The 22533-nt window shown below is 51.6% G+C and overlaps 5 protein-coding genes across 5 annotated transcripts; 1 reads left to right on the top strand and 4 right to left on the bottom strand.

Annotated features, from left to right (window-relative positions):
- Positions 1-170: 170 nt before the first annotated feature.
- BP5553_09488 (Zn2 DNA-binding protein) lies at positions 171-2844 on the bottom strand (the record flags this gene model as incomplete). Its single annotated transcript, XM_032018111.1, has 2 exons — positions 171-1810; positions 1863-2844. 2 exons carry the CDS (start codon positions 2842-2844, stop codon positions 171-173), a joined length of 2622 nt encoding a protein of 873 aa, XP_031866018.1.
- Positions 2845-6229: 3385 nt separating this feature from the next.
- Positions 6230-6772, bottom strand: BP5553_09487 (uncharacterized protein; the record flags this gene model as incomplete). Its single annotated transcript, XM_032018110.1, has 1 exon — positions 6230-6772. The coding sequence occupies one exon, from the start codon at positions 6770-6772 to the stop codon at positions 6230-6232; it is 543 nt and encodes a 180-aa protein (XP_031866017.1).
- A 1212-nt stretch (positions 6773-7984) lies between these two features.
- BP5553_09486 (putative Nucleolar protein 16) lies at positions 7985-8765 on the top strand (the record flags this gene model as incomplete). Its single annotated transcript, XM_032018109.1, has 2 exons — positions 7985-8097; positions 8189-8765. 2 exons carry the CDS (start codon positions 7985-7987, stop codon positions 8763-8765), a joined length of 690 nt encoding a protein of 229 aa, XP_031866016.1.
- Positions 8766-10853: 2088 nt separating this feature from the next.
- On the bottom strand, positions 10854-12466 carry BP5553_09485 (putative aldehyde dehydrogenase; the record flags this gene model as incomplete). Its single annotated transcript, XM_032018108.1, has 3 exons — positions 10854-11497; positions 11548-12290; positions 12339-12466. 3 exons carry the CDS (start codon positions 12464-12466, stop codon positions 10854-10856), a joined length of 1515 nt encoding a protein of 504 aa, XP_031866015.1.
- A 1524-nt stretch (positions 12467-13990) lies between these two features.
- On the bottom strand, positions 13991-15796 carry BP5553_09484 (Uncharacterized protein; the record flags this gene model as incomplete). Its single annotated transcript, XM_032018107.1, has 1 exon — positions 13991-15796. One exon carries the CDS (start codon positions 15794-15796, stop codon positions 13991-13993), a length of 1806 nt encoding a protein of 601 aa, XP_031866014.1.
- Positions 15797-22533: the final 6737 nt, after the last annotated feature.

Genomic DNA, 22533 nt, shown 5'->3' with positions numbered 1-22533 from the left:
ATTCCGTTAATCGTGGTTTCTGGTGGCCAAATAGTCTGGTCCGTTCGTTCATGTTTTGTACATCGATGCAAAGACTCAACCAAAGCTCCAGATATGCAAGGCAACCTTGACCACTCAACATAGCCGGGCGTAGTAACCATTAAAATTCCGAAGTGCGTGATATGTCGTCGTCAAACCATAATCCACTCTCCTTCTACCCCCTCCATAAATTTAGTCCACTTAAATGGGCCGCCAAATACAGCCTTGCCATCTTCTCCGCTATCCCGCCACAGCTTCTCTAAAACCTCTAGCCCGGCAAGGTTGTTAAGATAGCCGCTCCTTCCCATAATCTCCCTGCACTTCGTGCGGACAATTCCTTGCTGTAACTCATTGACGCATTCACTGCCGCTAATGAATAGCGGCCACAATAGGAATTTTTCTACGCTTGATCCCTGCTCGAGACTCGTGACATAGAATAGAACTTGCGAGACAAGGTTCTGAAAATTGAGATGCGAGGAGGGGAGGTTGGGACATGCTAGGCGTTCTGTATATAGGAGGGCAGCGTAGCGAAAGGCTTCCGAAACATATCCGAAGTCTCTTAGCTGCGTAGGAGAGGGGGTAGCGGGAAGTGTGGAGACGAGGCGTGATGGGTCGAATTCCCATTCTTGAAGGGCTTGGCGTGCTGCTTTCCACTCGGTCCAGAACGTAGTCCGCAGGTCATCATGCGAAGCGGAAGAGGTGAGAAGCGAAAATGCGGCGTCGTCATCTAGGGTGGAGGCAAAGCCATTACCATCGAAGTTATGCGCATGTAGATTGTAGAAATCAACGAGGGCTCGACCCGCCAATCGGGGCCGTGGATTTGGAAGTGAAGGACGGCGCCTCTGTGTCATCGGCGAGGCATCATCGAGGACAGGGCGGTGTTGGGAGAGCATGTTGAGTCGGCCAAGTTTGGCAATAGTTTTAAAGAGGAAAGCGTCGCAGCCCGTCATGTTCTCAAGGGCATGGTTGGAGTTCGAGGGATTGGCGATCATATCTAGATAGCCGCCTCGAAACTGTGCTTCTCGATCATTGATACTCGCGGCGATGCCGTCAAAGTAAGTGAAGAGCGTCTCCATCCAGCCCCAATTCCCGGTTTCAACTCCAGATTCGCGCATCCCAAGAATCTTTTTCACGCCCGCAAATTGTACTTGGAACTGTGCAATACCAGACTCGCACATTCGATAATGACAAAGTATGAATAAAGTTGCTAGGACGCAATCGTGACGTGCTGTAGAAGGGTCCCCAAGTTGCTGATTTAAGAGATAAACGGCAAGCGACCGATGTTGATACTCTTCTTGAAGCGAAGCATCTAGTGATTTGATGTCGGGCGATATTGTGTTGTTTGAGGTTCTCCGGGTATGAGAGGGACGAGGAGGAGGGGAATTGAGGCGATCTTGGAAGTCCAATTCAAGCGGCCGAAGCCAACTCCCTTGGCCAAGCGATTTCCTGCGTTTCATGCGAAGATTGCAGGCGGAAAGTGCGCAGATGGCATGTTGGAGACTCCTGCTAGAGGAAGCAAGGCTGAGGATGTGCTCTCGGTATGGGTTATTCGGCGTATCGATCACAACCACGGAGGGGCATATGATCTTCTCATAATAGTCTAGGAAGAATGGTATCCGAGGTGACATATCTGCGGAGGAGGACATTGATTCTGAGCTAGAGAAATGATAGGCATCTGCCTCGGAAGCTGCCTGTGAGGCTACATCATCATCATTGATAGAGTTCCAGCCAAAGTGGCTTGATCGAGCACTGGTGGCATATACCTCTAAGTCATTTGACACATGGGATGCTCCTTGAAGCTGTCAGCGACTTAATATCCGTAGAATAGGTAAAATATAATTTACCCATCATATCGTCATCATAGAAGATGTCATTGGTGTTTGAAGACGCATGCTGTTGGCGGCCTTCAGCAATATCATAGAGATTCTGGTGTGAACTCAGACTCGAGCTGATATCTGACTGAGAATAGAAGCGCTCGGGGCAGGAGGTGGGCCCACGGGAGTCCCCCATCAGACCAACCACCGGACTTTGGTCTGCTGTAGAGTTGCGGGAAGAAAAGTCGGTATAAATTGGCATTGGACTTCGAAGGAAAGGTGGCGGTTCGTCGCCCTGGAAAGACTGGCTCATGGGGGAGGCGTTGTAGTCGCTGTCAGTATATGCGCTCAGTGACTCGAGCGAGCTGGATATGTGTAGATTATCAGACCTGCCAAGACTAAGAGTATGTGTATGGAGTCGGTGCAAATGAGGGAGCTGTTTTTGGTGGCTCATGCCGTCCTGTTGATAGTCCTGTAGGGGATAGTCTTGAGGATGGCTCAGATTCCACTCGGGCATCTGCATTGACGGGGCGGCTCCATTGGGGGCCATGTTGACAAAGTCGTAGGTAGTAAAAGGGTTAACGGGCATCGACGCCGCCGCCTCCATCTCGATCTTGATCTTGGTCTTGACATCGTCCCCGTCGTGGGTTGGGCTCTCGCGCGCAGGGGAGACGATGGAGGAGGTTCGGGGGCGGCCCGTGACAGGACTCCTTACTACGGGCGCAGACTTCGCAACTGGCAGAGACAACCCACGCAGCTTTCCTCGACTGGCCACACCCACGCCCCACGTCAATTGAGTCTTGTATCCCGAGCATTCTTTGCCAACCTCGAGGCATTGCGAGCAGTATGGCCGTCGGCGGTCACATTTGGAGTTGCGTTTGGAGCAAGCGAAGCAGTCGTCCGAGGCACCGCTGGCGGGCGCTCTTCGACGCCGCTTGCGCTGTGGCACTGCCGTCGGTGGATCCGAAGCGTCACAGGATGCTGGAGCAGGACACGGGAGCGGGAGCGTCATGGCGAAGAGGGCAGAAGACACCTGCCCACAGCAGATAGTTGAGAGGGAGAAGGAAACAAAGGCGTATGCGGGTAGGTGTGAGGGTTTGTGGGTAAGAAGTAGAGGCAAGTGGATAGGTAGAAGAAGAAAGAAGAAGGGGACGAGACGTCCGGTCAAGAATGATGCAGCTGCAACGTCGAGCACATTGGGGCAGCTTATGAGTGAGAATAAGCAACAGGAACAGCAAGGCGAGAAACAAACATCTTTGGGCTGAGCCGGATCTGGCTCGTGGGATGGGGGCAGAAGAGGGTTATGAACGGCCTCTGACGACGACCACGGTCCGGAGGGCAGTTAGTGGAGGCTGCCCTGCTGCTGCCAGCGTGCCAGGTGCAGTCGCAGGGCAGCGATGGGGAAGGGAATCGACGTCGATGGCCCTAGGGTTCATTTCAAGGTCAAGGTCCACGTTCCATGGAGATCACCTTGCAAGGGCAAGGCGAGTGCAAGTACAAGTGCCAGGGACCAACGAACCGAGGACAGAAAACGAACGAACGGACAGCTGCACTGCACCGCAAGCGCTGGTGTATGTATGTGCTCTATACAAGGACATGTACGAAGGGGGTTGCGCCGAATGGACGGGGAGGCAGCTCTGAGCCGTCGACAGAGGGTGGGCAGACAGCTAATCAGAGCGGGTGGAAGCCCCAGAGAAGCCCGTTGCAGCTTCTATACATTGTTGCAAGCGTTGCCCCCGTTGCACGAGTCCCAGCCAACCATGGGCGTTTCCCTGGCGGTTTTGTCTCTTGTTGAACACCTCCTTTTTGAGCAGCTCTCGGCGGTGGACTCTGGGTGTTGCTTAGCTTCCCGAGTCCTTCGTACATCGTACATGTACTGACCTGATCCCTCGTCCTCTCTATCCCCCCGCCTTTCCCTCCCCCTCTCGCCCCCCGAGCCATTCCCGGGGCCCTTCTCCCTCCCTGTCTGCTCGAGTCGATGATGCTCCGAGACGCATGTTTTGCTAGGCCCGCCGCTGGGCTGCACGTCCACTCGAGGGGCGGCCATGATCACAAGCCTCAGCCAAGGGCTCCAGAGGAGGATTTCCCACGGCCGGCGTCAGGATTTGAGATTGAGGCTTGACGTACGGAGTATCTGACATTAACCTTAAGGCGATCCTACTCCCTACTGTAGACTTCGACCCGTGCTGTCCAAGCAGAGCTGCGTCCCGGATCCCTGTGAGAAAACTAAACGCCGGGATCGATAGAGACCTTGGACTTTGACCTCTTTGTGCGGCGTGCCCGTTGCGATCCACAACCCATACCTGCAGCAGTCCTACGATCCTCTCTCATGATTATCACATTCTACAAGCGCGATCAGATATCTACGGACCCGTACCCTGCGGATAAGGGAAAAAGGCCTTCTAGCACCCGCTGTTCGTGGGCCGACTAGTTTTCTTATCTCAGAGTTCCTATACGTCCCGGCTTGTGCAACGTCTCTGGCCAACCTATTTGCAGCTCCACTCGCTCCGTCGCAACGATAACTAGCCATGACCCTGCCTGCCATGGCCGGAGATGAGAGGAGGAGGGTATCCAGATATCCAGATATCCAGCGAGAGAGGAGAAAGGAGAGAGGAGAGCGAGAGAGGGGATCGGGTGCCGAAGCCACTGACGGCGGGTGATGGGGAATTGACCGCGCAGAAGTGGCACAGGCGGCATTTCCGGTGCCAAAGGCTTGAATCCGCTTGTGGTGTCCGCCGTTTGTTCGTGGCGCAAATGGGCGTTCGTCCGTTCTGCTCATACCCGCCGCCCCGCCGCCCTATCGACGACCTGCAACCAAAACACCAAAACACCAGGCAGTCCAGCTTCTATTCCCCGTGCATCCCGACGTCTCGGCCAAGGCACATCGACCAGCTCGTTGGTTGCCCGCGATAAGAAAACTCTGGTACCGCAGATAACGGCGTCATCAAGAATCAATTCCCTGGGCCTTCCACATGCATGCTGGATGGGTTTCCCAGTGGACTGACGGCGAGGGGCACACCGCACCGCAACGCACCGCTCTCTGCTTCCAAATACCAAATGCAGAGCTGACCGTACAGCACACATGCGAGCCCGGTACCTGTGCCTTGGAAGGAGTATTATTTGGGGGACTGGCGGTGGTGGACGTGGACGTGGTCATGGTCATGGTCATGGCTGTGGTCGTATTTGGCATCCTTCAATCAATCTATCCTCGCACACATACATGTACGTACTGTACGTGGGTAGCACAAGACCGAAGCAGACCCTACTCTGTCTGGAGTCTGTACAAAAGCCCTTGAAAGTGGGGAGTCCAGGAGCCCAGGATGCCAGCCAGGGCTCCAAGCCTCGGCATGCTCGACAGCAAACGGAGTAGACAATAATAATACCATAATTACGAAGCACTACGACTTCGTACGCATATGGCCCTCCCATCCTGCCATACCGTCCTCCCATTGCGAATTCCTGCAGGCGATGCCATCGGCCGGCGAGCGCCCTTTGCCGTTGGAAAAGTGCGCCGAGCTTGCCACCACCAGCCACGATCGCACACCGGTCGCTTTCGATGCCAACCAACGGCGCCATTGGATATATTAGCCTGGGGGGGGGAAGGGGCTTTCTCAGTCGGCGGACGCTAGAAGGATTGGAAGCTGCACAGAACGTTTTCCAGCCACCAAACGCCCTTGGAAGCCGCCGAAGCACGACAGAATCACAGAATCACCGGGCGCTGTCAGCCACCCCTGCCGGAGCGCCTCCAGGCCGAAGGATATCTCCCGGGGGCCAATCGAACCGGGCATTCTCCCAGCGAGCAACCTTGGGCTCGGCGACATGTCGAGTCGTGAGGATATAAGGACGTGGTACATGTGCTGTACATGTACTGTACATCCTGGACGAAGTGCATACATGGTATCTGCGAACATGGATTCGACATCTCACTACTACTCGTACGTACATACAGAGGACAGTACCTAGGTACATTTACGGAGTTGAGCCAGTTGGCCCGCCTGGCGATCCCTGTCTTGGCCTGCCTGGTCCTTCGAAGAGGTATTTGCCGATTCCCCCCCCCCCCCGTGGTCTAATAAAGCCGTGCCCTCAAGGTGCAAGAGTCAGGGCCTCTCGTGCAAACAAAACCACCTACCTTACGGAGCACCTAAGTACTCTACGGAGTAGACTATGAAGTCTGAACAGAGTAAACAGTCCGCCTCACATCGCAAACTCTCCTCCACCACCATGGCTTCACAAGCTTTCCTAGGTGTGGGCTCTGGGCCGCTTGCAGTCTGGGCCATCCGATCAGGGTGTTCCCCAACAAAAGAAAAGCACACAGCAGCCTAGTGTGAGCGATCAGTTCCTCGAGATCACAAATGCAGACTGTTACGTACAGCACACGAAGCACTCCGTACAGCGTCCTAGCACGAAGTATTACGTTTTCCAGGCCACCCCATGGGCTGTGTGCGAGACTGCCAGCGTGAGAAAAGGTATCCGGCGGCCAATGCCAAAAAATGATCGTCGACGGGTTCAAGCTTCAAGGTTGTAAAGCGAACAGCAGTTTCTGGCGCCATCTCCGTTCTCGCCGTAAAGCCCTGCACCCCGACTGACAGAAGATTGACAAACCCCGTGCTGATAGAGCGGCCGAGACCAAGAGCATGGGGATGGCGACTCCCGTGATTCTGCGCTTGCCCCCCTCTGTCCGCAACAAGCCGGCCGGGCGAATCAGGAAGCGGAGCGCTGCCAACCTGGTTGGGAGCCGAAAGGATTCGTGCTGGACGGCGATTCCTGTAGACTTGTACTGTACTTCGCACATGTACCGATACTGCTAGGCCGACCAAAGCGATAGCGACAGCAGCCCGGACGAAGTACAGTACATGCGAGGAAAACTCACGAAGTGCGTCCGGACCTTGCTGACAACTTGCTCCGTACAAGACACAGAGCGGGTGTGAAGTATGGAGCATACTGTACCTAGGTAGCAAAGTGCATGTGAAAGACCAGCTATATCGTCTGTTTTGCGATTTCGCAGGCAGTTCAACTGTTCCCCCTCTTTTAAACTTCAAATATTGTGAAGGGAGAAAGGGAGAAAAGAGGTACGGGGTTGCTCGCAAGAAGACCTTCGACTTCCCTCTCGCTCCATCATCTGCCGAGAAGAGACAGGTAGAGCAGCGCAGTGTGCCAACTACCAACTACCAACTGCCACCAGTCAGTGACCGTGATGATAATGAGTTGAGCGCACCACCTCGAGTCGCCGACACGGCCGTGACCGAGAATCGTGGCCCACTGTTACTAGGCTGATGGAACGTTACCTCGGAGCTCCGCCCCTATTGGCTGGCTCGCCCTGGGCGGTCTCACCCTTTCATACTCGCCTTGGCCAGGAAGCATCACAAACTCCACAGCACAAATACTCGCTCCGCGGTGGTGGTGGTGGTGGTCATCCAGCATGGGCAGCATAGACAGCATAGACAGCATATCTAGACAGCATACACACATAATAATAGGCACATGATTCCCCTCGACCTCCCTCCAGACGATGTCAGGGTTGCTCGCAGCAGCATTTTAATCTACCCCAATATATTTCCACGAGGCTCACTTGTGGATAGCAGACTGCTGAGTTGGTCATGATGGAGCCCATATCGGGACCCGCTGGCTCTGCGAAGAATGGTATCAAGGCATTCGCCAGGTGTGACCCGTATCGCGATATGAAAAGGAGCGCAGTGTGGGGGTCTTTGATTGCAGCTATCAAACAGAAAGGCCCCAATCGTAATCGAAACTGTCATCCGCGATATTATCGATCGATAACAGTCCCCGATGTTTGCTATTTGGAGTTGCGAGACGTTGACGGCGGCTCCCGCTTTTTGCTCTTCCCAAGTTTTAGCCCTTTACGGGGGACTCCGTACTATCTGGACAGGACAGGGTACATTTGTTCGATCCTTTTGATAAGGGCCTTTGTATGAAGCAAAGCAGCTCAAGTGCTCTTATTTTCTGGCTGGCCGGCTGAACCTCGGGAAGGTCAATTTTCTATCTTTAATCCGCGATTGAGATCACGTGAAGATAAGATAAGCCTAAAACCTTGACGCCAAATATTTGCAAATTCTCCAAAACTTCCTGAAATTCAGGAAGTACCACCAGGAACCTCCCCATACCACCGTCTAAGTCCTAACACACAAGCCATCATGGGTCGCGAACTACAAAAGAAAAAGAAGAGATCTTCGATCCCGAAGATCAAAATGAAGCCAAAGTCGAAGCGTGTCAACCCCATGGGCAACCCGATCATCGCCGCTAATTGGTAATCCCACCCCATCTTCCCATCTGCATATGGGACATCCCCAGCGCAAATAAGCTACATCTATGTCCAGGTGGTTAATGTTGTATTTCAGGAATTCGCAAGAAACTTTGACGCAAAACTATCGACGGCTGGGCCTGACCTCTCGGCTCAACTCTGCAACCGGCGGTATCGAGAAGTTACGCCCTGGTGCGGAATCTACGACCTCCACCACAAACAAACTAGCTATCTCCAATGCGCTTCCAAAGACGATTACCCCTACGGAAGCCAGAGTGGAACGAGACCCTGAAACAGGCAGGATCATACGTGTCATCCATGCTCCCTCGAAGCCCAACCCTTTAAACGATCCTCTAAATTCAGATTCCGATGATGAGGAAATGGCCGATGATGGGGAAGAATTCGAGGGCTTCAATAGCGCACCTGCGACTGGGAAGGCACAGAACAACATTGTGAAGCAATTGGAAGAGATGGCATCAAGAGCCCAAGAGAAAAAAGAACGGAAACAGAGCGAGAGGGAGATAGAGTGGATCGAGCGACTGGTCACAGCGCACGGTGAGGATTACAAGCGGATGGTGCGAGATATGAAACTCAATCCTATGCAACAGACGGAAGCGGATATCAGGAGACGGGTGGGGAAGTGGAAGGCTTCCGGCGGTGAAATCGCTGTATAATGAATCCTACAATTGACAAGGATATGGCTGGCGCCTGGAGTTTTGTGTGTAAGGTCGTCAGCACGATTCTTTCATCTTCTACCTACGTATATCCAATGAACTTACATGCTCAAATTTCGGATGCGCCGAGTATCAACTCATAGGACATCTCGATGATTTTCCCTCGAATGGCGTTACCCTGGAGGCACAAATGCTGCGGAAGTCCCCCGGGGTATATGCAGAGGGGAGACACCCCAGATCTGCATATTTGACATCACGGAAGCTGCCACACTTGCATATAACAACCTTAACTCACATTGAACCTTGAACACCCTTTCCAAAAGCCTTCAACGTTAGAAGTCTCCGAGCGCAATTTTTTGGAACCCCTGTGTTGCACTTTTTCACGGGAAATAGCAGTCCATTAAGCCGTGTAATATCTCGTCAGCTTCGCAAGACAGGCATCCGAGTGGTTGGGCATGGCTCCTTGTTTCTTTTCGTGGCTCCTTGTTTATCGTTTATTCTTGTACATACAGGAGGGCTACACCTTGGGATATACGCCACGCTATAGCCTGGGGTGTGTTATACGAGTTTCGTCAATTATGATTGTTACATTATTATGCACCCCGGGATGTGGGGGTGGGGGTTGGATCGGAAAACAATGCCCTGGACTTTCCCCCTTTCTTACTACTTAACTCTCAGTATGTCGCTACCTTGAACAAGTCCCCCCTTTTTTTTGGTAGGCTTTACTCGCTTTTACAGGAACTCTATACTTTGGCATTTGCTTTGCTAGGGAGAAGACAAGTTTCTCCACTCTAGCCACGAATTATTACTACTGTAACTAGATATTCACATACATCAACGACAGCTTATCTCACTCCGCTACACTTGCGCTATTTCCTTGTTTCTGCCTTGAAGTATGGTGGTGATAACAAACCCAGACCTTTATCTTGAACTACCCATTGGCCTCCCTTCCTTGTAGGATTCAAAGCGTCCCTTCACAATACAATATATTGAATTTTCTTCCCTCTATAGTATCCATCAAAAGTCTCTCTACTACGCCAGTGCACCATAAATATGGAATCTGCTATTCAAATCTGGTAGGTTAAACAACATATTAAGGATAGCTATGAGCTTCTTGTATAGCCACTTCATCTAAGCTCTAGGAACTCCTATCTCTTGAACAGTCCTCCCGCTTCTCGGTCGTTGGCCGCTTTGATATACAAGCCTATGGAATTTATCATGTTCTTGTAACTTTTTACCAAGATAGCTTCTCCTCAGTAGTTGTTGCCTTGAGCACTTCTACTAACCAAGCTGCTACCTACCTAGGTAGTTTATACCCAATCAACTGCTATACCATGTTGTCGTTTTTAATTTATTGAGGCTACTATGGGTAATTTATAATTTGATAGCTCATTCATGCTCTAAATATGTGGCAAATTTCATACTACATTTTCATAATCTAGAGTCGCCCTAAGAAGAAGTCTTCATTATTTCGCATTCCTTTCTTTCCCTCTTCTATTGACTCTGAAATATCACCACTAACTCGTACACTTGTTAAGTACAAGTAAAAGGGTACACGCATATATTTACATCCACTCATACACGGATCCCACTTCTACCCCCAAGATGCAAAATGCCCGTTTCCTTACCGCCAACAGCTAGGTGGGTTGAGACTAGAGTATTCAGATCACCCTGTAGTAATATTATTCTCATTACAATACGTTTAATCCCATTAGTCATAGTCCAAAACACAAAGAGAGTAAGATACACACCCCTAGGTATCATTAGAAGGCGTGGCGGTAACAAATAGCACTGTTATTACCCAGGTACCTAAAGTAGATAGCGGATGGTGAGGTAATGAAAAATACTCTTTGAGTCTAACTTTGTATTGGTGAGGTCAGAGAAGTTCGGGAACTTTTTGGTTAAATGTCGTTCATAGTTCATATCTCACCTCATTCCTTCCCCATATTTATGAATGTGCTACTTCCCAATATGCCATCACAACCCAGCACGGGTTAGCTGGAAGTTGGCATATCGACGACTGCGTATCTCGAGGAAAGTCAAGGCTTATTAGACGCAACTGCTATTCCCCTACGGACATTAAGACCCCTAGAGCCTAGTCCCCATATTGACGTGCACAGCCTTAACCTGCGTGTACCCCGCAAGGCCAGCCTCACCTAGCTCGCGTCCAATACCACTCTGCTTGACCCCCCCAAACGGAATTCTCCAGTCCGAATCATTACTACTATTAATCCAAACCATACCGGCCTCAATATTCCTGGCAACCCTATGCGCACGTGTGAGATCGCGTGTGAAGACAGCACTACCAAGTCCGTACATAGTATCATTAGCCATGTTAACAGCTTCTTCCTCGGTGCTGAACGAAGCAATGACTACGAAGGGCCCAAATACTTCTTCGCGGTAGATCTTCATGCTAGGTTTGACCCCAGTAAAGACAGTTGGAGTGATGAAGAAGCCCTTTTCCGAGGCGCTGCCCTCCTTGACGAATGCTTCCCCACCAGCGACTAGTGTGGCGCCTTCTTCTATGCCAGTTTTTACGTATCCTAGGACTCGCTCATGTTGTGATTTGGTGATTTGTGGCCCTTGGAAGGTTGTTTCGGCGAAGGGGTCGCCGACCACGGAGACTTCTTGGACTTGTTTCTTGAAGGCTGAAACGAAGGAGTCGTAGATTGAGTCTTGAACTAAGATGCGGGAAGTGGCGGTGCAGATTTGGCCTTGGTTGGACATAATTCCTTGGGATATCAATATACGAGAGAAAACAACGGAGGTGGAAGATACTTACCGACATGCGCCCACTTGACCGCTTGATCAAGCTCAGCATCAGCGAATACAATAAGAGGCGACTTGCCACCCGTCTCCAAGGTGATATTCTTCATATTGACAGCAGCCATCTTCATAATCTCCTTCCCAGTGGCCGTACTTCCGGTAAACGCAACCTTATCAATACCCAGATGGGTTGCAATGGCCGCTCCAGCCTCCCTTCCGTATCCATTGAGGATGTTAACCACGCCAGGAGGGAACCCAGCCTCTTTAATCAGGTTCGCGAAGTATAGAATACTCAGCGGCGTTTGCTCTGCAGCTTTGATGACAACTGCATTTCCGCAAGCCAACGCGGGACCTAATTTCCATGCCGCCATTGCAAGAGGATAATTCCAGGGAATTATCTGCCCACAGACGCCCACCGGCTCCCTGATCGTATATGCAAATTTCGAAGGTCCGACATCAATCGTCTGCCCATGGATCTTGTCTGCATATCCGCCATAATATTTCAAACAGCCTTTGACCTCCTCAACATCCCCGCCTAGGGAGTCATTGTATGGCTTTCCGTTATCCCACGTTTCAATTGTAGCCAGCGTTTCCGCATGTTTCGCGATCAGATCAGAGAGAGTAATCATCATGTTTCCGCGGTCTGTGGGAGATATATCCCGCCAGGAGGGATCTTTAAGGGCCATGCGAGCTGCAGCAACGGCTGTGTCAACGTCCTCGGGGGTTGCTGCGTAAACGGAGGTGATTTCGGATTCATCACTAGACAAGTGTTAGCTTGAGTATCGGCCGGAGAGAACAACGACGTACGTAGGGTTGATAGAAGTTAACTTCTGGCCATTGCTGCTCTTTACCCATTGATTGTTGATGAACAGACCAGTTGGTTGGATGTACTTCCTACCATTGGGAGCTGTGAGCTCGACTGCAAGGTCGGACATATTGCTCGATAGAATGCTGAGTGAGCTGTAAAAGCGGGTGCTAAATTTGCGGGCTTCGAGGCAGGGACCGATGGGAGGTGAGCGTTGCTTAAGAAAACAAGCTGCAGGTCGTATATTTATTTGCTGAAACGCTATCCTTCTGACCTGGGCCGGTAACGGTAGAAGAGTCTGGATCATCTGGGAACACGATAGGAAAGGAGCTTTACAACAGGACGCAGAGTCATATGTCATGTAAGGTGTGGTGCGTGGAGGTGGTAGTGATATGTGGTCTGAATAGCTTCCCACATCAGACAAGATCGTCGGAAAGGATTACCGAAAGCGGTCAAGCGCCTAAATGCCCATCCCCCGCCATGCAGCATAAAATATCCGTATTTGGGGTATAGTACCTGCATGTTGTTGTTGCAATAAGGTAAGCTACCTTACCTATGTACTCCTTTGACAGTAGTGGTGTAAGTCCTGACTGCCTACTAGTTATATATGACATCATACACCGTTCTATTTGCCAGAGCTGTGAGTTATTTTGCAGCTCTATCTCTTGCGTCGTATTCCTTTTTGATCCTTCCATCGTTATGGGTGGTGGGACAGCTAAGACAACGTTTTACTTAAAATGGACTATTCGATGAAATATAAGGTATGTTCAACTTGCCTGTCCTCGCCAATGTCTATATACTCATACTGCTGCGCTGATGTCAATAAATACAAATTACCGCCCCAAACCAACTCCTGGTCAGATGAAAACGATCTTTTCAGATATACATGGCCCTTTTTATACAGTGTGCCTTATAAATCACAACCCTGGTTCCGCCTGTTATTCCATTCTTGTCCTCCTCAATAATCCTTCTTACAACCCAATATCTCCTGGAGATTCGCGGCCATACTTGGTCCGAGCCCAACCAATCCTCCACTCCCACCTTGAAAACCGAGCCGAAAGGCGCCGCCCAGTTAGACCCCAAGACTCCCATTCACCTGTCAGAGCCTTAGACATGCCCGAAAAGCATAAAAGAAACACCATGCCACGCTCCCCAATATGAAAATGCTACACCGCTCCAGCTTCAGGCTAAGCTCTCAACAACCACCAGGAACTCCCGCTCCAAAAAAACAATAAACACAAACGACGAATATAAGGCAAGGAAATGGGTATACGCCAGTCCATCAAGGGTATATTCGCAATGTTAGGACAATAAAGATCGTAGGGGATAGATAGCTTCGAAATGACAATTTTCTTCGGTCGCCCGGTATTATGTAACTCTTATCTCGCTAGTTCGCTATGTTCTCAAGACTGAATAGTGCCGATGGCGATGGTAATTATGACGATGACCTATGACGGTCACGGGTTTTGTTGTAAGGGATATAGAAATACACAAAATAGATATGTTGATTGCTTGCTAGCTTGCAAGGAATGATGACACCGATGAGGGGTAGGAGTTCGGAAGTTCTGAGTCGAACTGTGCAAACGGATTATGGGTTGTGGTTCCATCACAGTCTAAATCTAGAATTTTTATGGATGTGCGGGAGAGAGAGGTTCTAGCGGCGGGAATTGTCTCCAGGCCAGCCCCGCTCGTAAGGTCCTCGAGAATAGGGATCAAGAGGCGGTTGGGGACCTAGGGTGGCTGTAGGGGCTTGGGTTGAAGCTGGACTTTGTGAGGCATTTGCGTTCTCCATTCGTAGAGGAGGCAGGCTTTGAGGGCCTTGTGGCGGAGCTGAGGGATAACCAGGCGCCTGGACTGGAGGCAGTGTTGCAGCTGGCGGATGGGAGTATGGTAAACTGGTAAAATCGCCTTGGGCATCCATTCTGCGTCTCCGAGGAGCTCTCTCCTCAGCAGGAGCGGTGGATTGAGAGCTGTAATTTGGAGGGTTGGGCGGCCCTCCAAGCTGCTGCCCCCCAAATTGCTGCGCTGCACGTTGCTGCCCCTGGCCTTGAAATGAAGAACTCGCGGAACGCATAGAAACGGGGCTCGGCGGTGACTGTAGGGCTAGATGTCGCATTTCAGCGGTGCTAAGCATAGCATCACGCAGCCTATTCCTCTCCCCTCTGTAGAAGTCCCTTTCTTGCTCCGTCTCTCTCACCTTTCTCTCCAAATCTCTCGTTTGCTGCTGCAGCTTATCGATATTGGTGGAAGCCTCTCTCTCCTTTTCTTTTCTGCGTTGCCGGAATCGCGCCGAGGCTCCTGCGTTGCGCGCACGCTTCTCGTCAGCTAACCGTGACGCCTGGTGTACATCCACTGGTACTTGATACTGCCCTGATGACGTGGTAATCGTCAAGACTTGGATGGGATCGCTAGCTGACGTCTGCCTTGAGCTACCTGCAGGGTTGGAGTGCAGAGAGCTGCCTCCTCCTGGTGTCTGGGGAACGGGAGCACTGTACGGACCTTCTGTTGCACCAGATGGCCCTTGATATTGCATTCCTTGCATTCCGCCACCACCTGGGGTCTGTTGTATGGACGTTCCAAACGTGGAGCTGGGAAAGTAGGAAGATGTTGCTTGGGGACCGTGTCCACCTTTGTGGAAGAGGAGTGATGCAGGAGATGTCTGGGCTGAAGATGGGTTTTGCGATGATGCTGAGATGCTAGGACTTGCGCTTTGAGATAACGGGGCACGACTAGGACCATGCATGGTCGGCATGCTGGTTCGTCGATCGTTAGACGGTGTTGAGACTGATGGAGGATAGCCACTGTGCTGGTGAGATTGGGTAGGTGGGATGGGTACCAGTGGCACCTCTGACGATGTCCCTGACTCCATAGTGTATGACCTTCCCCTAGCGGGTAGAAAGGGGGATTGATGCGCATCAATATTCCCCCTTCCACGCCCTCGTCCCAAGCTCAGTGCCCGAGATGGAGATCTCGGTGTTAAAATCCGCCGTGGCTGAGAAAGAATTGGGCCATAACCTTCTGCTGATGGTGGACTGCCCGAAGCAGGTTTAGGAGCGGCGAATGTATGCGGTGTGCCTATCGAGCGGCTCACCCCGAATTGTGAAGTAGCGCTAACAGCTTGAAGCGGTGAGTCTGTAATTGTTCCACTGGGTCGACGACTAGGGACTCCGGTGCCTTCCGGCTCAGTAGGATTTAGGATGGAATAAACTCCTAGATCACGCGATGGTCCCGGATGTCTCCAGTCCTCCCCGCCTAATGCCAACTGCGATGGTCGGGAATGTGGAGGGGAAGCTGGTAACGGTTGCTGTGGACCTCGACCTTCTACCTGCGGTCGTTGTCTCTCCACCTGTGGCCCTGCCTGCTCGAGGCCATCTCGAACCTGAACAGATGGCAGTACTATTCCGTGACCATCCGGAGGTGAGCGAGATGCAGGACGAGACGCAGGAGGCCTCTGCGACATCGAGTCCTGATCCCCTAACCCTTGATGGTCCCACGGACCGGGACATTGACGTTTTCCACGTCCTTCCCAACTCTGCTGATAGCTATGAAGCTTATGGACGAAATCAGCAAGGCGCCTTTCAAGTCCTTCCGGGGATGGAATTTCCGCAGACCGACTTAATTTCGGAGATATATCCTGTTCTCTTGGGGATTTTGCAAAAGTTGAACTTTCGCACAATGGGCGACTTAGAAGATCTTGAACAGCCACAGCGAATAGGTTCCTTGGGTTTGATTATTGAGAGTAAGTGAGTGGTGAATCGTCGGCGCAGGTTGCTATTCCGAGATTGGGGGGTGAGCGCAACTTGTTTGTATCGCATCAAGAGCGGAGCATTGCTTGCTTGTTCGCTCGCTTGCGTTCCGCGCCTGGACCTCTTGCAATGTATATTTGTTTCTTGTTGTGCGGTGAGCGGTGTGCGCAGGGATAATGGAGCTGTTGATGAGGACTGTAGAGACCGGGATCAAAAACAGACAATATCGAAGAGCAGACAATGATCGCTGAAGAATCAATCGCTGGAGAACCAGACACTGGATGTTAGATCGTGCTTGTAGGACAACTATTCGAAGACGACGAGGGCCAGCGGAAATCGTACGGAAACAGGCGGGGATGAGGACTTCGATATTTTGGATAGCGAGCCAGTAAAGAGCGCAGAGAGAAGGACGGTAGTATGATTGGCCACCAAAGATTAATCGATCAAGTAAGAAAATAGGATTGACTTCGTGTCGTTCTAGAGGCTGACTGGTGAGGGAAAAAGGCTGCAGCTCAGTGTGTTGTGCGGGTGGATGGCGGACGATGGCGGACGAGGAGTGGTGTTTGGATGACGCTTTTTGACAGAAGTAGCCCTCCGCAGTTTTCCTTTTCCACACGCCTGCAGTTTTATTATTACACGGGGACCCCCAAGCTTTTGGCTCTTCGAATCATTCTCAACACCTCCCTGCTGCCGGGCTGCCCAGTGCCCAGTGGTGTGCACACATGGGGTTGCCCACAGACCTTTGGCAGCCCTTCACACCGTCCCAGCAATCCAGCACCAAAGAGATCAACGCTGCGCAGGCTGGCAGGGTTGGAGCCAGAGCGGGTCTCTTGAGAGGAACAGCACGCTGGGAGGGCTTGGAGGCTGCATGCGCTGTTGCAGAGTGGTAGCCAAGGTACCGGGGCCACGCGCATGCTAAGATGATGCTTGACATGGCCGTTGCTGGAGCGGGTTAGAAGGTGGAGGCGGAGGTGGGAGGAGCCAGGATGGCTGGGAGACAAACATCTGAGGCCCTGGAGAAGGCAGAACATCGGTTGGGAGCAATGGACGGAAGATTAGACCAGCAGGCTCATCGGAGACATGACTGAATAGGGCTGACACCTGGGCAAGTAAAGTAGGCCTATTAAACCTGGTAAGGATGCCATGAGAAGTTTAGGAACTTCCCCTGGCACAGCTGTAACCTCTAGCAGTCTAGGTAGCACTCGGTAGAGACGGTACTCCCGTACTATTGATCGTTCTTAGCAATACTGGGACACTCAGTGAGAAGTCGGGGATTCAGGTCGCGCGGAAGACGGGCGGCCAGCCTAAGGTACCCAGCAGTACTGTCCGTACCCCAGCGATGCCCAAAAGCCCCCTGTGTGCTCCAGTATCACTTTATAGCCTACTTCGTAAAGCCGTCGGCACTCTAGTACCCAGCTGGTAACGCGCTAGGGCACCGTCCAGGGCATGATATTCCAAGAACTCTATGGCCCATAGTTCGTACACACTGCGTTCTCCGGTCAGCCTGACGGTGAGAAAGAGAAGCAAGCGGATGGCGGTGACGACTGTGTGCTAAGAGCGTGATTCGGCCAGTGCAGTACGGAGGTAGTGTGCACTGTTGAAGAGATGGTACATGTACATGTACATGTAGTGATGAATTCTGAAGCCACATAGCGGCCTTTTGGTAGTACTCCTGCCCACGACACAGCCTAGGAGCGGTGGGTGATCTGCGCCATTCCTCCGCTGGGAATATAAGAGTGTGTATTAGCGCTGGAGGGCCGGCAGTACTTTGTACTGTGCTACTGCTCCATGAGGAGTACAAACGTAGCACATGCTCGAACACTCGTCCGATGATAAGTCACACTTGCCCTGCTGGCCCCTCCTGACACCACCTCAGTTCATTGACATGAGAGGTATGTTCGAGGCTTTGAGTATGGAGTAGTAGTGCGCCTCGCCTTCCTCCGTGCAGCTCCATACTCGACATCGCACGTTCTGGCCATGGGCGCCGTGCAGCTGCTGCGCTGCAGACCGATAGATTGCGTCGCCGATATGATTGCTCAAGACTCTATCGGGCTGCAGTAGTACACCCGCGGGCTGCAGCACCACCGAGGCTGGTTGGTAACTTTACAGCCGGGTGACCGTGAAACGGTGGCCCCCGTGAAACGCCGTCCCAATCAACCTGAGGGCTTTGGTGACTGACTTGGCCTTCAGTGGATGGTCCACAAAGCTTCCAATGGAAGCTTAGTCTCCACCCAAGCAAACCAACCTTACTCCGTACGCCGTAAGCGCTGGAACTCCAAAGTCTAGCCCTGGAAACCCCCGAGTTCCGCTTGAGCTTCATTATTCATGCACCTTGTGGGAATCTACCAACTTCCACCTGCCAGGGTTTCGCACGAAAACGGGCCGTTGATCCCAGAAATCCATGTGGGTTCCACGGTCCACCCATGGCAGATATGATGATACCGGTTCTCCTTTCAGGGCAGGAATAATGTACTTGAATTTGGCCAATTTGCTTTCGAACCGTCCCTGGCTCCACTTGGTAGCATTTCCAAGCTCCGCTCCAAGCTAAGGCGTCCCAGCGCTCAATTCATTGCGTGAGCAAGTCGTAATAGCTCCGTAGAATAATGCGCAAAAGAAAAAGGGGCACGTTGCTTATTCTAAGACCAGACTCGCCGTTGCTGAATAGTGGAAGGCGGATAGTCGATAGTCGATATTTGATACCCGTGATCTTATTCGTATCTTTCCATTCCCGAACTAGACCGCCACCTAGGAGCACCCTGCTGCATTCGTAAGCTGGTCCACAGCACCGGTGTCTGGTGAGCGGCAGCAAGATGAGCTGCAGTAGCTCGCAGGAGCCCGCAGTAGCTCCACCCGCGACTTATTATGCTCCGTACTCGAGCAAGTATCTCGTGAGCTCGAAACCTATCTGGGAGTGCACGCCAATTTGGAATTTCCAGAAGGACCCGCAAAGCACCAAATCCAGTCTGAGTTTGTCAGTTCCTTCGGGGACTCGGTCCATGAGCGAGGGATTATTCCCATCCGATGATCCGAGCCCTCGTCCCATAAGATTGTCGGGTCAATTGCGCAAGGGCTGCATCACGTCGGCTCCTTGGGAAGTTCTGGAAGTAGTATTCCGTATCAGCAATTCCAAACCTAGCAGTCATGCGCAGCGATGGTGCCCTGGTGATGCTGTTTTCCTTGCGGTTCTGAAAATTGGGATTTGTTCCGCCAATCGACACTGTTGTGACCTTTTGTGTTGCGCATAGCGGCCCAAAAAGCATCCATACCTAACACCAGGGATAACATCATAATGAATTCGATTTATCGATCCAAGCTTAAACACAACTTTTCACTTGAAACGAGCACATCCCGCTCTGCCGAGTTGCCCAAACGTTTCTTTTGTGGGATTGTGGAGCTGGCATGACCATATTGTACTGGGATCAAAACTGGCCTCCTTACGAAGAACGAAGTACGTAGTATCGCGCACAAGTCCATTGTGCCTGATGATAGATGACGGGCCCCTTCATTATTCCTTTTGCTGTTGAGCTCGTAGTGCGTTAGTGGCGAAATCAATTGCAAGGTTATGGGTCTTTTAGTCTTGTCCTCCTCCGTATGAGTACCGATCGACTTCTCAACCTAGTCTCCCGCGCCTGGCGTAACTATGTGGCCGTCGGGTCGCCTAGCCTTGAGACCGGAAAGTTCGCTGATGTCTTAGGCCGGTGATTATGTGCGCCATATCTCCCTTGACGTCCAATCTTGGATGTGGTTGGCCTTGTTTCTCGAGGGGACCCGAGGAACCGGGGGAGTGGGATACCGCTAAAAGCCCGGTTCGTTGCCTGTCAAGGTTGAGTGATGAACGCGGCCAAAGGCAGGTAAGCCTGGTCAAACTTTCGCACTTTGGGCAGAGCTGACGATTTGATTTTTATCCGAGCTAGGCGCAAGATTTACCACCTTGGAGCAATCAGAAGATCATTCTTTAATGGTTTGATCGGCGGGCAAAGTCTGGGCCGTTGCGAGTATAAATATATATACTTCAAGCAGCTACTTCGTACCTAGTACCACTATGAAGTCAAACCGTCGCACGGAGTCACACAGCAGATGCGTGGTGTAGGCTTAGCGACCCCCGCGCTCCAACTGGCTGTAAACAAGTCCCCAAAATGGAGAGCGCAGATCCGGGAGTCTTTTTTGCCACGCACGCAAGGATCCAAGGAGAATCCGAATCAAAATGGGGCTGTCGATCAAGGTGTGCTCTGAGTTTCATCATATCGCTCGTTGTTCCTGGTGGCCGGCCGGCTGCGGGACGGAGTCGCACTATTCCACAGCGGCGTCTTCTACAGGTCAGATCTTGATTCTTGACCAGAAGCTTGTACATGTACGGAGTACAGTACATGTACCATTAGGACAAGAAGTATAGTAGCGGTGCCATGGAAACTGTTCCCCGTGTGGTCCGCACTCCAAACCTGGGTCAAACTCCTGGGGAAACACTCATGTGTCTACCACGTTCCGGACGAGGCGCGAAGTTCACCAGATTCTCGTGAGATTCTCATCCCTCCAGCTCGTCTCAAACCTCGAGGCTGATATTAAACCATGTCTTTCTCGGAAAGTCAAATCACAGTATCCTCACACATGGCATCGCATTTTACCCAAAACCCAAGCAGACAGCAACTCTGAGGCGAACCGTTGGAATGGCCATGATTGTAAGGGAGGCAGCTCCCGTTTGCCCGCGTCCCACCCAACCCTCGCTCTGTGGGATCGTGGATATGTGGGACGAGATGAAACACCCACCCAGTTTGTTGTCGTAGCTGCACATTATTATTGCACGGAGTCCACTGACACTCCTGTCCGGGGCATTCTCCGTATGGGAGCACTTTGGACTCCATAATAGGTGACGGTACTCGTATTGTTCCATCCCAAGCCCAGAGTACCGAGTCTGGTCTGATCCCGGAACCTGCAGCTATGCATCGCCCGCCCCTTGAAGCATTGACATTCTGGAACGAACACACAGGTAAAAGCAGTCATGTGTTCTAGCGTGCAAGCTCGTGGGGGTTGTTGATTACAATTCGGCGGCCAAAAAGCTTCAACAATCCTTTGAGAATCACTACCAGAATAACCTCGGAAACACAGAAATACCCCCACCATCCTCCCAAAAAGCAACGGTTTTTATTCGGCCTGCATCAGCTAGCGTTTTAGAGGAAGAGATCATGCTACAATCCGAGAGTCCCAAAATAGTCTTGAATTCATCGCGTGTTTTTAGCTAGACTTGACACTGACAGCCTGGGTTCGGTAGGTTGCAGCCAGCCAGCATTTCACGTGGTTCGCGATCGTCGTTGCGTGTCCCACAAACACTTCATGCAGCCTCTGGCCATTCGTACATGTAAATGCCGGGCAGCGGTCTGAGCAACGTCTTTCGAAACCCGGTACTTTGTATGCTCTTGAGAGGTCCTGGTAGAGGGCTTGAGCAGGGGGCCAACCTGAATAGATGAGATTGGACGAGATGGCGCTTAAGCAGGTGACCTCATGCGGGTGCGAAGGAGATTTTTATCCTCCTTAATCACCACCTCGAAATTTGCAAAAAGTCTCTCCAGCTGTCAGCTTGCATAGGCAGCCCATACTCCGTACGCAGCCACAGGTTGATCACGTTAGTTCGAGCGGTGAAAACCCAAATATTTCCCGTGGCCTAGATTGTATTTCCCGGTCTCTCCAAAAGCAATTCCGTAACGCGCTTTGTTCGGGGAGAAAGGGTCTGATATCAAACGGCTTCGGTCACTAGTTTCCTTTTCCCATAATATGCTAGAAGATTAGTTCCGGGGGTGCATGCAGGAACATCTTTTTTCATATCTGAATCTCGGTACTCTGTCCTGTCCTTGGAAGTCAATTGATCCAGTCGAGAGCTTCATTTCCGCATCCCCCCGGCAACGATCCTTTGTGGCCCTGTTTGCTGCCTCGTACCTCGTACTAATTCATGGCAACGGTGAGCAAAGAAACATATGCTAGGGGTCCTGGGGATGTTGACGGCCATTGGACTGTACGTAGTGCGGATCTAATACTCGTACTGGTTGGCTCCATTGCACCATGGCGGCATCATAGCTAGCACCAGGGGTGGTCCAAACCCGCAGAAAGCTTCTTGGGGGAAGGATGAACCAACCGACGCGTAAATAAGGAGTAAGGAGAGCCGATGCGAACAACAGGCGATGTTTCTGAATCGTCATACAAAGACGCGCCTGAGGCAAAGAACAGTTAGGAGGCTGGCGGCACTGGATGAAAGGACTTTCCTGGTCTTTCCAGCCGCAATATTTGTTGGACCTCGCCGAATGGTTCCGCATGAACGGAAACGTTCAATCCCAAGGAAAGGCTCCGATTCGAGAGGGGGTTCTCAATCAGGGACAATCGATAATAATGCCTACACAGCGGACAACCCAGATCTCCGCTACAGGCAAAAGCATCGAATATACCCGCCACAACATCCAGGCGA

The sequence above is a fragment of the Venustampulla echinocandica genome, assembly GCF_003357145.1.
Source record: "Venustampulla echinocandica strain BP 5553 chromosome Unknown scaffold_10, whole genome shotgun sequence".
Classification (NCBI taxonomy): Eukaryota; Fungi; Ascomycota; class Leotiomycetes; order Helotiales; family Pleuroascaceae; genus Venustampulla; species Venustampulla echinocandica.
The sequence above is the reverse complement of the archived record's forward strand: the minus strand, read 5'-3'. Positions and strand labels throughout refer to the sequence as shown.